The sequence below is a fragment of the Opisthocomus hoazin genome, chromosome 9 (genome assembly GCF_030867145.1).
Source record: "Opisthocomus hoazin isolate bOpiHoa1 chromosome 9, bOpiHoa1.hap1, whole genome shotgun sequence".
NCBI classification, from domain to species: domain Eukaryota; kingdom Metazoa; phylum Chordata; class Aves; order Opisthocomiformes; family Opisthocomidae; genus Opisthocomus; species Opisthocomus hoazin.
The window spans coordinates 34,210,325-34,225,414 of record NC_134422.1 but is presented as its reverse complement, the minus strand read 5'-3'; the positions used below and the strand labels follow the sequence as shown (position 1 = coordinate 34,225,414).

Below are 15,090 nucleotides of genomic sequence, written 5' to 3'. Positions count from 1 at the left end.
ATAACTCGGAAATTGGTCCAAAAATAATCCAGGAAGCCAAATTTCATCCAAGCTAAGGCGGCAAAGGAACTGCATTTTGCCTGATTTAGAAGTGCAAAGGTAAACTCTAGGGGCAGTTGGTGCATTTAAATACTGACACTAAAGTTTTCTCACTTACCATCATCTGCTGTGCATGAAAGTGTGGAATTATTAGTAAAATTAAGATTTTACATCTGAAAATTAAGGTTTATATGAAAAACGTAGCAGTGTTCACCCATTGAAGGAAAGCATGAAATCCAAAGGAGCTCTGAGGATGGGACACAGCTGCAGCAGGCATGCGAGGAATCCACTTACACAGCAACTCCCTGCAATGTACCATAGAGGACGGAACGGAGTGGAGACTCCGTGGCCCTGCTCCGTGATGATAAAGTGGGAAGAAATGGTTCTCTAGAACTGATAAGCAGCTCATCTGGTCCCCTGAGCCAACAGGTTTTCAAAACCTTGCCAAAGTGCTATCCTCTCGTGAACTTTGCTCATTTTAATATCATTTTAATACCAAAACACACCTCCATCCCAAAGGCTACCCGCCTCCGAGGTGCGAACACCCCTCTTCGAGTCTGCGCTCTTGATTTTTCATAAACTATACCTTTAAATGTGAAGCGAGAGAATTTTACACCAATCATGATAAAAGGTATGTATGACTACAGTCACTCAAACTCCACCTTAAAGATAGAAAGGATATAAAAATAGCCAGGGAAATGGGGGATTTTTGGAGAAGAAGATAACACCGTAGATTTTTGGAGAAGATCTTCGGAGGAAAAGAAGATAACACCGTGAGCAAGTCAAGGGAAGCTCCACCTCAGACTGCCTCCGACAACCAGGATTGGCTGACGGGCTGAGCCTTGCTTCTCCCACCCTTGGGACGCCTTGGGTGAGACTTAAACTAAGCGCTTTTCTCGGGAATAGTTACTCCCTAGTGCTTATAGCCAGGCTGTATTATTTATAATCTTTTCACACATTTTGGATTTGCACGTGCTTTCTTGCAGACAGTCACTATCACCGGCAATTCAAAAAACCTATATATCTGTTGCACAAATAAAACTGCACTGTTCAAGTAGCCAGTTGTCACAGTTTCTCACTGAACGTGACCGAATGCGGCCGTGCTAGTTCATGAGCACAACTGGACTGAAGGTGCAGACTGCTGTTAGTGTATCCAGGATCGTGGTAGTTTAATATATGTATCAAACGTGACTGGACTGGTAGTGGCAAATTGGACATCACTCAGAATTTAAACCTAGCCGCACCTAGCCTCTCACTTCGGTGAAGAGCGTTAGAAAGCACGGGGTTTATTTTCTGCCAAATTAACGCGACAGAAAGAAAAAAGGATTTTTCTCTGTCATTGACTTATCAAAGTGTAGGACACCTATTACTAAGTTTTTCTTTGTAAACCATCTCTGCTAAGAAACTAGAAACAGTGATGGCAAACCGAATGACACAAACAAGGTGTGACATTTAAAAATCAGGCTTGGATTTCTTCCAGTCCCATTGCAGCACCTTTGCTAAGAGACTGTCTCCTTTCTCAGGGACACAGGAATATAGCACCTTGGGAGAGCCACTCCCGTACAAACCAATGCATCATGCATTCCCTTGGCTTTCTGAACACAGTCAGAGAAGTCCATATATAATTGAAGCTTCCTCACAAAAAGAGCTGGACGATTTTTTTTTTTTACTTCTAGCATACCTGGTAGAGATGTTCTTACTTGTTCATCCAGCCTTCTATATTAAGACTCTGATATTGGAGTCAGATAGCAAGAATATTTAAACTGATCAAAATAAAGATGGATATACTCAATTCTTCTAGAGCAGTTTTAGAACATCTTATCTGGTCTATACATAATGAGTAAAACAGGCACATACATGTTAACGGTAGGGGGCCTGTGAATAACAATAGCATCAGAGATGATGGGAAGTGATTAAACAGTACGCCTGGCAGAGGGAAGAAAGCATTCCAGGAAAATTACTTCCAAAACTAGGGAATAACATGAGTATTTCAGAGAATAGGTGTGGAAGTGGATTCCAGCACAGTTTTCTGAGAATTTCACTATTATCAGAAAGAGCTTTTTGCCAGCAAATGAAATGAGAGTATTTTCATGCAGATTTTGTTCTTTGTCGTGACACAGAGACAGAATAGATTTATTTTTCTTACTTCTAACAACATTCGATGGCCTGAAAATGGTTAACTAATGATACCAAAATCTGTATTTAAAACGTAATTCAGTTCTGTAATTATATTTCTTATGTATGGAGACAGAAATAAACTAGAGGAAGAACCTATTAGCCTTTTTGCATTTATAATTGAACACGTTTGATATGACTAGGTAACCTTTGTAAGTAAGTGGCTTTGAGTTTATGCAAAGAGGTGAACACTTTGAATACATAAATAACAATAAGAGCAGATAGGTTCTTGATTTTGTATTCTGTTCTTTTCTTGTTTCTGTCTGTTAGATACAGTCAGACATCCCTGGCTTTATTTGGCCATCATAAAAACATCTGAAAGATCTGACTTTTGCATCGTTTGGGTGCAGTAATGAATAAGAACTGACATCAAATATCAATATTATTGGCCCAGCTAAATGGTAGCTGACATCCAACTGGACTGCTGAAGAGGTAAACAAAATTGAAATTTTGTTTTTTTTTAAAAACTGTCTGACGTAATTTGTCCTTCAGTAAATCAGTGGAAGAATGCCCTCAATGCTGTTTGCATTTTGGCTTGGGGAGGTAAATTGGGTGGTTGCTATCAAGCACATTTTTTTACAGTCTTTTAGGTTTCCTTATATAAAGCATAATTCCAGAAATATTTTTTCTCCTTAAGGAAACTTGGAAACCTCTGTAATGATTTCTTAACCTGCAGACATCATACAAACACAGCATGGCAGATACAGACCAACACAGGTGAATGATAATCATACTCTTATTTGAACACAAATGCACATACACACACACATCAGAGGGCAAATTTTGTTCCACTTTAATGATTCAACCAAACAATCTATAGTCTTTATACTTCATTAGCATAGATGATTTCCCTAGCTTGGAAAATGCTGTGCAAAGTGTGCACAAAACTTACTTCAAATGCTATTTAGGCCATACGTAGATTTTCTATTACATGCCAACATTCCAGAACAGATCACCATTCCCTGTTGAACTCTACTGTGTGAAATGACATTGTTTTCCCCTAGTCTCTGATCAGAATCACAGAATGGTAGGGGTTGGAAGGGACCTCTGTGGGTCATCTAGTCCAACCCTCCTGCCGAAGCAGGGTTACCTACAGTAGGCTGTAGAGGATCTTGTCCAGGCGGGTCTTGAATATCTCCAGAGAAGGAGACTCCACAACCTCCCTGGGCAGCCTGTTCCAGTGCTCCGTCACCCTCAGGGGGAAGAAATTCTTCCTCATGTTCAGACAGAACTTCCTGTGCTTCAGTTTTTTCCCATTGCCCCTTGTCCTGTCTCTGGGAACCACTGAAAAGAGCTTGGCCCCATTCTCCTGACACCCACCCTTCAGATATTTGTAAGTATATATTAGGTCCCCTCACAGCCTTCTCTTCTTCAGGCTGAACAAGCCCAGCTCCCTCAGCCTCTCCTCGTAGGGGAGATGTTCCTGTCCCCTCACCATCCTTGTAGCCCTCCGCTGGACTCTCTCCAGTAGCTCCTCATCTTTCTTGAACTGGGGAGCCCAGAACTGGACAGAGTACTCCAGATGAGGCCTCACTAGGTCAGTGTAGAGGGGAAGGAGAACCTCCCTCGACCTAGTGGCCGCAATCCTCCTAATGCACCCCAGAATGCCATTGGCCTTCTTGGCAGCCAGGGCACACTGCTGGCTCATGGTTAACCTGTCGTCCACCAGGACACCCAGGTCCCTCTCCGCAGAGCTGCTCTCCAGCAGGTCCGCCCCAAGCCTGTACTGGTGCATGGGGTTGTTCCTCCCCAGGTGCAGGACCCTGAATTTGCCTTTGTTGAACCTCATCAGGTTCCTCTCTGCCCAACTTTCCAGCCTATTCCTGAAGGACTGCACGCCATGGGAAGGACCCATGCTTGGGCAGTTCGTGAAGAGCTGCAGCCCATGGGAAAGACTCATGTTGGAGAAGTTTGTGGAGAACTGTCTCCCGTGGGAGGGACCCCACACTGGAGCAGGGGAAGAGTGTGAGGAGTCCTCCCCTGAGGAGGAAGGAACAGCAGAGACAACGTGTGATGAACTGATCGTAACCCCCATTCCCCATCCCCCTGCACTGCTCAGGGGAAGAAGGGAGGGGTGGGGGGAAGGTGTTTTAAGATCTGGTTTTATTTCTCACTATCCTACTCTGATTTGATTGGTGACAAATTAAACTCCCTTTTCTCCCCAAGTTCAGTCTGTTTTGTCTGTGACAGTAATTGGCGAGTGACCTCTCCCTGTCCTTGTCTTGAGCCTTTCATCATATTCCCTCTCCCCTGTCCAGTTGAGAAGGGGAAGTGATAGAGCGGTTTTGGTGGGCACCTGGCATTTATCTGGGTGAAACCAAAACAACTACTAACTACAGTTTCAGAAGCATAGTATAGTAAACAGCTCAGTTTCACAGTGTTTAATGACAATTTATTCAATTTGTGTAAATACATTATTCTTTTTTTTTCCTTCTTCCTCACACAATACTTGTCCCCTGAAATATCTGTTAATTTTTGGACACACTACCTGGCCAGCTATCCGTTCTATCTGGAAAATTTGTTCTTTTTTCTTGTATTTTCTCTACAGGACATTGTGTAACTAGAATTTCATGTTCTTTCAAAACTCCTTTGGGCACCAAGCAGAATCATAGAATCAAAGAGTAGCCGGAGATGTGACTGTCACAAGCCCACTGAAGTGAGTTAGGAGCCTACTTAAACTGACCTATATCTTAAGCATAAAAAGGAGTGAATCTTTTGGGATCTTTCACCATTACAGCATTGCACCCACAGAGCCCAACCCCACAGACAGGACTCAGACAAACCAGGGGCGTGCAGACCATGACATTAGGATATAAAAACCAACCAACCAAAAAAAACAGGTAGGGTTGTATTAGCAACCAGCCTTCTGTTTGGCTGTTTCAGCCTTAAGAAACCAGACTTTTCCACCAAAGCTTTGCCTGGCTGCGAAGCTTCTTTGGCCAGGTCTAAACGTTAGGCTTTCTGTTGGCCACTCTGGAAGTGATGTTGCACCTTTGTCCAAACACTCCATGCTCAATCTCCAAAATCTTTCCAATGAAAGTATTGTTGAGAATACTAATGTTTCTATAAAAACCCTTTTTCCTCATAAAACATGTACCTTTGAACAAAAAGATTTAACAAAAAAAAATTGTCCCTCAAAATATCTTAATTAGCTGGCTTAGGGTGGAATATTTTAATTTCTTAGTGGCCAAACAAGAGCTTGAGGGTAAGAAAACAGTTCTTTGGTGCTATATTTGCTTGAAATACAGCACTTGCTTTGCTAGCCAACTAATGTGACAACTGTAACTCACACATCTCGGGACCAACTACCTAGTCTTTTCAGTAGTTTTCCAGTACACACAGAGTTAATTTATATAACTGCAATTACAGCTTCTGAAATTATATTCCTCACTCAGTTTAATCAATGCTGCACTGAATGTTTCCATTTTTACTAATTCAATCATTGAGAATGTCAACCAATGATTTTAGTCTAGAGTTTAATGCCAACTATAATATTCTTTATCAAAATAACATGCTTTTCTGGAGGATTATCAGCACACAGTCTTTCAGCTTCCTGTTAATCATTGTAGGTCACATTAGAGCATGAGGCTCTTTGTAAATACCCATGTTAAAGACAGTGCTATAGTATTGCTACAGTATTTCCATCACAATTCTTGCTACTGTTAAATATTCTTTCTTCTGCATCATGGTGTTTTAAAATAATGAGAGGCAGGTTGTGCTTGTCAAATATGCAGATACACAAATGTGGCCAAGAAAGAATTAAGATGTCTTGGGAATTTCTATGTCCCTCCTTGACACAAGCTTATCCCACACTTTCTGCAACGTCAGCCCCCAGAGTTTGCCCTATAAAAACACAAGGTTGACATAAACAGATGGTAAAGCAGTAGCTGATACTGAACAAAAGGAGAGTATTCAGGATTTCCTACAGTAAAAATGGGTACCTTGCTCTGCTTGTAATAAAAATGGCAGTGAGAGCACAGAGAGCAGGAACATCACCGAGGTATTTTTCAGGAAACCTGGTCCCTGAGAGAAAAACAGTAGCAGAAACCCGCACATGCCTCACCACTTCCACATCAGTTTTAAAGAGCAGTGTGGCCAGGAGAGCTAGAGGAATGATACATCATAAACGTTTTGATAATTTCAGAGTATTTCATATCACCTCAAAGAAACATTTTGGAAAAAATACTTCCCTTGCAAAGCTAACAGGCAGTCAGATCACAATCTGTCACAAGCCCCAACTAAAATGATGCATTTTAGACAACGACTATAAAACTAATCATTCGGGAAAAAAACTAAGAGCAAACTTCATTTAAGTAAAGTAACTAAATGATCACGACAAAGGAGAATCGCTTAGATATCCTGCACTGATCAAAGGAGAAAGGAGGTAGGCGCAAGGAGAGGGCAGCTTTATTATAGCAGTCTCTCGGACTCAGTTCTAGCTGGTAGGTGAGTGCCACGTTGTACTGCTCTAGAAGTCATTACTAACACTGAATTCAGCCACAGAGGTATCTATTTCACAAAAGTGCATGACGGTATTTACCAGAGCAAGGAACTTGAAAAAAAATAAAATTCATATGCAGAACTTACCTTCTATTTGAATGTAGCATGATTACAGGAATGCAGGTGACCATAGAACATGTAAACATGGAAATCCTGGGAACTAAACATAAAAAGAAAGAAATTAAATAAGTTATGATATAAATTATTCTACACCCTTGTAAACAGAAAGACCTTGATTTTACATCTGTGTGCAAACCAAGGCAATTTGTGTGCTAAAAACTAGCACCTGGTTGCTAGAAGACGAACATATTTCTCACAATTACTAAGGAGATATATCCCTAATTCACATAATAGCTAGCAGAAAAGGTGCATTCAAATATCATGAAAAAAGCCATCTCCCTTGCCTGAGGGTTTGAATTAGAAGGCGTAATCACTGCTTCCAAAAGACTGAGCTCTTGCTCTTAGGCAGTGATTCAACACATCTCTCGATATTCCACACACACCATTAAAATCTTCCTTAAGGAATCACAAGCATGAAATAAAAATTAATTATCTTTTGTCATCTTCCACATTAGGCCATAAGTGACCTACATAGTGCAGTAACATATGTCAGATGTCATCACTGATATCTGACGTTCTCCCAGCACAGGAGGCATCCAACTATCTCCTGCTAAAAAAACCTAAAGTCTTCAAGATGAGAAGACTTCTCTGTTTTCACGGGTAACAGCAACTAAAATACTTCCTACTAAAAGTGAAACCCAGCTCTGAACAGTGTAATCATGTCCTGAAAAACAAGTTTTCACTCTGAGAAAACATTTTATTGACACTGGAATCAAAAGACAATTTGTTGAATTTTTCTGGAGAGAAGAAAAACCCAAACCCAAGATCTGAAATCCCTCCACTCGTCCTAGTAGTCCTTTGTATTTATCCCAGCTTGAATCAATCTCTCGGGAGCAGGGGTAACATAGATTAATCATACCTCCATCATGCTTTTAGAGTTTATACCGTCAACTTAATTCCATTTTTATTTTCCCAATCCGCAAAAAATTTTAATATAAAAAAATCACTCCTACTCTGACGTAAGACACTTGAATTCTCTTTTTCACTGACAAAACCGCCTACATTTTTATCATCAGCATGCTTTTTCAGTATATTCTCACTTTTTGCAGCAAATCCTTCCAGGAAAGCAGTTAATGAGGTTTCACCACTGCTCAAGAATACTCTGTGGCTCATATTGCATCTCTGAAAAATTTAGGAGAACTCAGTCCAACAAAAGAGCAGTTAAAGGGGATTAGATTGCTGTTGTAAATATCTCAGGGGTTAAGAGCAAAGAGGGAAAAGAGCTATTGAAGCTGAAGTGCATTGTTGATGCAGGAACATATGGGTATTCATTATATGCAGATAAATTTCAGTCGGAAATTAGATAACAGTTCTCAAACAGTGAGATGCAAAAACTCCCCTCCACTCCATGTAGTGGGGATAAAAAAATCCCATTAGTTGTAAGAAGCTGCTTGAAAAGTCTGGAAATAAATGACCTTCTCCTGCACGTGATCTTTTGCCTGAACTTGGGACACAAGGAGACTCTTTCCAGTCTTGTTCATATGGCATTATCATACAAATTCCTGATCAAGCTTAGCATTTAATGCTCGTAGAATTCCTTTTCTTTAAAAAAATGTCACCAAAAAAGGCAGCAGGCTACTTTGGCAAGTGCCATTTTGCATCTTACTGTATTTTTCATTTACCTTTCTGTCTTTAAGTAATGTCTGCTTCAAGGCTGCGTATACTATTGAGATGAAACTAGGAAATTAGTATTATTCCCATGGAAGGACTGCAAGACAAAACAAGAAAGAAAGTGCTCTGGACTATTAAAAGCAATCTATTATCCTTAAAGAGAAACTACGCCATCCACTTTAAGCATAAAAACTTTGCCAGAGTGCAGTTGTTGAGTCCTCCAAGGTTTCCAACAGACTTACAGGGGGCAAAAGTGCTAAAAAAACCTCATTCAAAAATCTTACATATTTACAGGATTTCTAAGTAATAAAATACAAACCAAGAAATCCTGATAAAAAGAAAATTTAAATAATTATCCAATTATAAATTCACTGTTGGAATAGAAATGTGATTACACAAAATTCCCACAATATTGACAGACAAATTAAACTTGATAATGTAGTAGGAGACAAAGATAACCAAACACACATGAGCAGCCTGGCAAAAAAAAAAAAAATTCAAGGACATAAAATCTATCTTGTGGCCTAGCAGCAATATCAATTGTACCCAGTCTATGGTAACAACACAAATGTTGGTACATGTTTTGCATGCAAAAAATAGCCCTTGTAAAATAACTGCTGTTGCTCAGCAGAGCACAGTGTTTACCCTCAGACACTCTCAAATACCAATATATACACAGCAACCTTTACACAAATGCAGAAGCAGCGTGCTATCACAAAAGAAAAATGGAAAGCCACATGGATAGCGTTGTCACAAAATGAATGTGAACTTTCTGATTTCCCTTACATAAGTCAATTCAGTGTAGCCACCTGAAAAGGATTTTAAAAATAGTAACAATAATAATAAAAGCTAGACAAAGGCAATGGTTCTGTAAAGTATTTCTCAATACTATCACTGAAACTTAATTTCCAAAGTGCCACTTTATTTTTATTCAATGCAGACCTAGTGTTTCCTTTACCAACAGCGGAAAATCTGAGTTTCGCAGACATAGATGCCGTGAAACAAAACTGGAAATCTTACTATTTAGCTGTAATGTCCCAGCAAAATCAAACAGTAATAAACATTCTCTGGATCACATTGCATGTTAGGATAGCACTGAGCTTTCAGCATCAAGCGCTCAGCAGTAAGTTAATCATATCCCTTTTGCACATGCATTCTGCTTTTCAGTCTTTAATTACAAAATAATCTACTATAGCATCACCAGGACCCCTGCTTCATTCAATGGCGACTGAACCAGGTGTGAACAGGGTGTCCAAGTCCCAGGCTTAATCTCCCTTAAGGCAAAGTTGGGAGCATCTCTTCTTCAGGGGAATTTCACTGGAGTGCCTTGCAATTTGGTCCTTGTCTTACAAACAGCTTTTTGTCATCCAGGAACTAGCTGTATGCATCTGCCATTTAACTGAATTTCTTCAAGGTTCAAGACGAGCAGAGGCAAACATCTGGGACTTGTATCATGAAGAAAAGAGCAGAGGAAGAAGGAGTTTGTCTTAATGTTAGGGGAGTTGTCAGTTAGGGAAAATTATTCTCCTTTGCTACTGCCTTCAAGGTCTCAGTGACCACTGCCCCACTGACAGAGAAAACATTATCATAAATTGAAAGAAGGAGAAACAACAAAACACTAGAGCAGAACTCTGCAGCTGTAAAAAGGACCGTTTTTTCCACATTTAACCTGTGGGGTGTACGCAGTTTCCTTGCATATGACACCCTAGTAGTATAAAGGGCAGTAAATTATGGAGAATACGTTCTTATTACTGTTGTTAACTGAGTGATCAGGTCTTGATTGAAACATTAATGGAGGAAATCCCAGTTCTATTCACTCCTTGAGCTACTGCCCAATTACATTAATAACTATACATTCTTCCTTTGCAGAAAATAGACAGTAATAGCAACATTCAAAGAAAACAAAATAAGGAGTGTTCTGGATTGTTGGTTTTTTTTTTTAATGATTATTCACACATGTACACACACATATAATTTTCCATTTTGAAACCCAGAAATTAACATTAGAATCAATGGTTAGAAACATCATGGCATTATATTATGGAGCCTATCAGCCTCTCAGCTTCCAGTGAGCACAGACATTAATTGCCTGCCTTGAACTAGAGCTATCTAAAAGACTTCAGATAGAGAAAACATTTCCTTTTTTAAAATGCAATCCAGTACTGTAGAAAAGCAGCCTGACCTTTGGAACTACAGATCTGTGAACAGTAATCCTGCCACAAAAGTAGTTAAACACGCATCCTAATTAAAATTATTTTTTTTTAAAGCCCAAGATTTCGGAATCAATAGTGAAATTCCTCTGTAAATCCTCCTTATTGTGTAAGATAGACAATACCAGGGCAAGACAGGTTTAAGACTATCATAATTTACATATTACAGCCTCTTTGCATCGGTAGACTTAAGTTCAACCATTAACTATGTAACACAGCAGTTGAATCTTCCTATACTTATTCTAATTACCAGTTTAGCAGCAACAACAACAAACTCCCAAACCTGACAAGCACCTCTGGAGAAAACACAGCTGAAAACTGTTGAGCATCATTTAAAAACTACTCCTGTTTTTTAAACTCTGCTGTTTTGATTATTTTTCTGGATTTTGAATGCCCTGCTATACATGAAAGTCTGACATGAACAAACGTACTTTGCCAAGTTAAAAATTCAAGATAACATATCCAGTAGATCAAGCTGAGCGTAACATAATAGGTGAAATATGTAATTATCATTATTAGTTTGATATGATATGAGCTTTTAGATAACAACATCCAAGTATGAGATTTATCTAAACAGTGTTCAGATAAGAGATTTATTCATAATTTCTTGGTTCATTTAGAAATTAACTCAAAGAAACATGTTCATTCAGAAGGACTGAACTAAGAAAAGTGTTCAAACCATAAAGCACTCAACAGTGGAGCTGTTCACCTTATTCTCTGTTAAAAACAAACAAAACATCCCAACAGTCTTTTATGAAAGGATTAATTTAATTTGGGGGAAAGAACTAGTATCTTGAACGAAACTTCTGATCTTACATAGGTAAAATTTTTCCAGAAAGTCAAACAACCTAATGCCTAGGAAGCTCACTTCACTAGACTGGAACTTTTCCTAAAACAAGCATCGTGTAAGGGTTCCGTGATTACTGGCTATTGACTCACTGGGGAAGGTCTAACTTTTCTCCCAGTCTTGTTTGCTGAATATGGCAAAGGGCTTCCCTTTCTACAGCAAAGTGCAAAATTAAAAGCATGACTCCTGCTCAAATCCTTGCCTTATTCATGGCATGGTCCATCTGCTTGGTCTACCTGCGCTTTGCACCAGCAAGGCACTAGCAAGTTCTGAAGGAAATACGTGACACACCCAGCAGAACTGTGGGCTCTGAAGTCACTCCCTCCATGCCGCAGGGGAATGCCTGCATTGTTGCCTTGAAATAGGTGCACTGGAAATATCAACGGGGATTTGGGTCTCTTTACTAGAGCACAAGCTATCACAAGGATAATTTTTAAAAGACAAAACATTCTCATGGGATATGACAGGTAAACACAAAAACTGGAGGAAAGAGTCTAAAAACACCTACCCACTCTACCTTCTCAAGACAGCTCCTTTCTTTTAGTCTCTCCTTTCAGCCCAGCCCATAACAACTCACTTCAGCAATTTCCTGCATCACACGAATTCTGTGTGCATCCCCCACAAGGCCAGCCCAGCTGCTCGCAGCAAGAGACGCTCTCTTCTCCATCTGCCCCATCCTGTCTCGTCCAGAGGGCACCACTCAAAGCAAGGCAAAAACTCATCCATCTCCCACTACTCTCTGAGGCTTTTATGAGCACATGATGTACAGTATCTGTACAGTAAGCAGTGAACAAATTTGGAAAACAATTTTACCATCTGTCCCCACAGGTTTTACTTGATAAGCTCAAGCACAGAACCTTCAGCACGGAGTTTGCTTCTGTTCTCCTCACTTGGAACAGACCCTGGGGGTAAAAAATCACATGGAGAAGACTGTTTCTTGATGTTAGACCAAGGGTAAGGCCAGGGCATTACACAGATGTTTTGTAATCCTGTATTTGGGGAATAAAATTAACTTGCAATGGTCATTGGTGTGTCTTTCTACACAAGGATTTGTATGCCAAAGCTGAAGCGCATCACCTGTTGGGATCTTTGCTATTATGGTTACCTCCCATTCTCACAGACAGTTTTCTTTGGTTTGTTTTTTTTCACCTTTATTCACTACTTTATTCTTCCTAAAGAAATGAAAGAGAATTTTGAATCTCTTTAAAATGCATGAACTTACATAACAACTTTCATGCTGTGGAACATGAAAAACTTGAGAAACGGCAACTTTCTAAAGCTGGTAGGTAATAGAAACTAGAAATAGAGCTCTGCCTGCCAGCTAAGCCTAACCCCATGCTTTTCATCACAGACCAGACTCCCTTTCACTTCAGAATTAGTAACACCTGCTATAAAAATACGGAGAAAACCAAAGTAACCTTGCTCTGGGACACTCCTGAATTATCTCATTTTTCTGCATCTGAACTTTCACCTGAATGTAGCACTACATCTTTTGCACTGAACTTGCAGTCATATTCATTTTTCTTAATTGAGAGGAAAAGTATATTTCTAGGCTAAGACCTTGTATGCTAAATCTGTTCAAAGTGAACCTCTAAGGCTCTCCTAAAAACCACTAAAAACAGGAGTCTATAGTAGAAATGCTGACAGATTATATTCTTGCCAGCATAATACAACCTGACTCTAAAATAAATGTTTCATGAATTGAAAAAGTTGAAAAAAGCTCCTCTGTTCAGCTTTGTTCTTGAGATGAAAGTGAATTATCTTTTTGTCTTCTACTGACACTCGTTTTTTTTGTACTGCAGTCTGCGGCAACCTGTAACCACAGGCAGTATTTAAACAGACATGACCATGTGGGATTCTCTCCTCACTATAGTCCTGTAAGAGATGTCAAACTTCTAACTATATAAGGAGGAAAAAAGGTTTTCTAGCAGACAGATAGCTTCCTGTACTTGCTTCTGTGAAGACAGAGAAAAGTCATCTCTACCTGGAGAGATCACACATGAGCACAGTTCCACCTGCATGGACGTGACAGGTCATCCAGGGAGGGGGAGGGAAAAATTTCTTTGCTGGACCCATCATTCTTTTAAAAGAAAAAAAATAGAAAAAAAAATCCCTCAAACATATTAAAATTCTTTCACTAAAAGCAGACCTGTATATTATTCCCGTGGTTAATATTGGCAGATGGCTTCAGCAACAGAAGCTACTGCATCTCAATAAGGATTTGTAAGGCGGGTGAACTTACATCACCCTGTCAGCACCAGAAGAGACAAATTTGGTAATTATGTTCTTCCTATCCACTGTAACTCCTGGAGTTTAAATGTTCCAGCGAGGCAAGGATCTGCAGTGCAAGAGCAGTGGTGGCCAGGGAAATCCCATATGCTGAAGTCCATTAACTGCAGACTTCTCAGTGCACGATATAGAATCATAGATTGGAAAAGACCTCTAAGATCATCAAGTCCAACCATCCACCCAACACCACTATGCCCACTAAACCATATCTGGAAGTGCCACATCTACACATTTTTTAAACACCTCCAGGGATGGTGACTCAACCACCTCCCTGGGCAGCCTGTTCCAATGCCTGACCACTTCCAGTAAAGAAATTTTTCCTAATATCCAATCTAAACTTTCCCTGATGCAACTTGAGGCCATTGCCTCTCGTCCTATCGCTAGTTACCTGGGACAACACCTGCCTCGCTACAACCTCCTTTCAGGTAGTTGTAGAGAGCAAGAAGGTCCCCCCTCAGCCTCCTCTTCTCCAGACTAAACAGCCCCAGTTCCCTCAGCCACTCCTCATAGGACTTGTTCTCTAGACCCCTCACCAGCCTCATTGCCCTTCTCTGGACACGCTCCAGCACCTCGACGTCTTTCTTGTAGTGAGGAGCCCAAAACTTGGCACTGTACTTGCCCCTGTACTTGGCACTGGTGAGGCTGCACCAGTACCGAGTACAGGGGCACGATCACCTCCCTACTCCTGCTGGCCACACTATGCCTGATACAAGCCAGTATGCCATTGGCCTTCTTGGCCACCTGGGAACACTGCTGGCTCATATTCAGCCGCCTGTCGACCAACACCCTAAGGTCCTTTTCTGACAGGCAGCTTTCCAGCCGCTCCTCCCCAAGCCTGTAGTGTTGCATGGGGTTGTTGTGACCCCAGTGCAGGACTTAGCATTTGGCCTTGTTGAAACTCATACAGTTGGCCTTGGCCCATCTATCCAGCCTCTCCAGATCTCTCTGCAGAGCCTTCCTACCCTCAAGCAGATCGACACTCCCACCCAGCTTGGTGTCATCTGCAAACTTACTGAGGGAGCACTCAATCCCCTCATCCAGATCATCGACAAAGATGTTAAACAAGACCGGACCCAAAACCGAGCCCTGGGGGACACCACTCGTGACCGGCCGCCAGCTGGATTTAACTCCATTCACCACCACTCTCTGCACTCGGCCATTCAGTCAGTTCTTTATCCAGTGAAGAGTACACCCGTCCAAACCATAGGCAGCCATTTTCTCCAGGAGGATGCTGTGGGGAACAGTGTCAAAGGCCTTACTGAAGTCCAGGTAGATGATGTCCACAGCCTTTCCCTCATC

At 40.8% G+C, this 15,090-nt stretch overlaps 1 protein-coding gene across 1 annotated transcript in view; it reads right to left on the bottom strand.

Moving 5' to 3' along the window:
- SPAG16 (sperm associated antigen 16) overlaps positions 1-15,090 on the bottom strand; it is a 348,492-nt gene that overhangs the window by 14,913 nt on the left and 318,489 nt on the right. Inside the window, 1 exon segment of the mRNA XM_075431063.1 lies at positions 6,802-6,867. Within this exon segment, the coding sequence (XP_075287178.1) occupies positions 6,802-6,867 (66 nt within the window).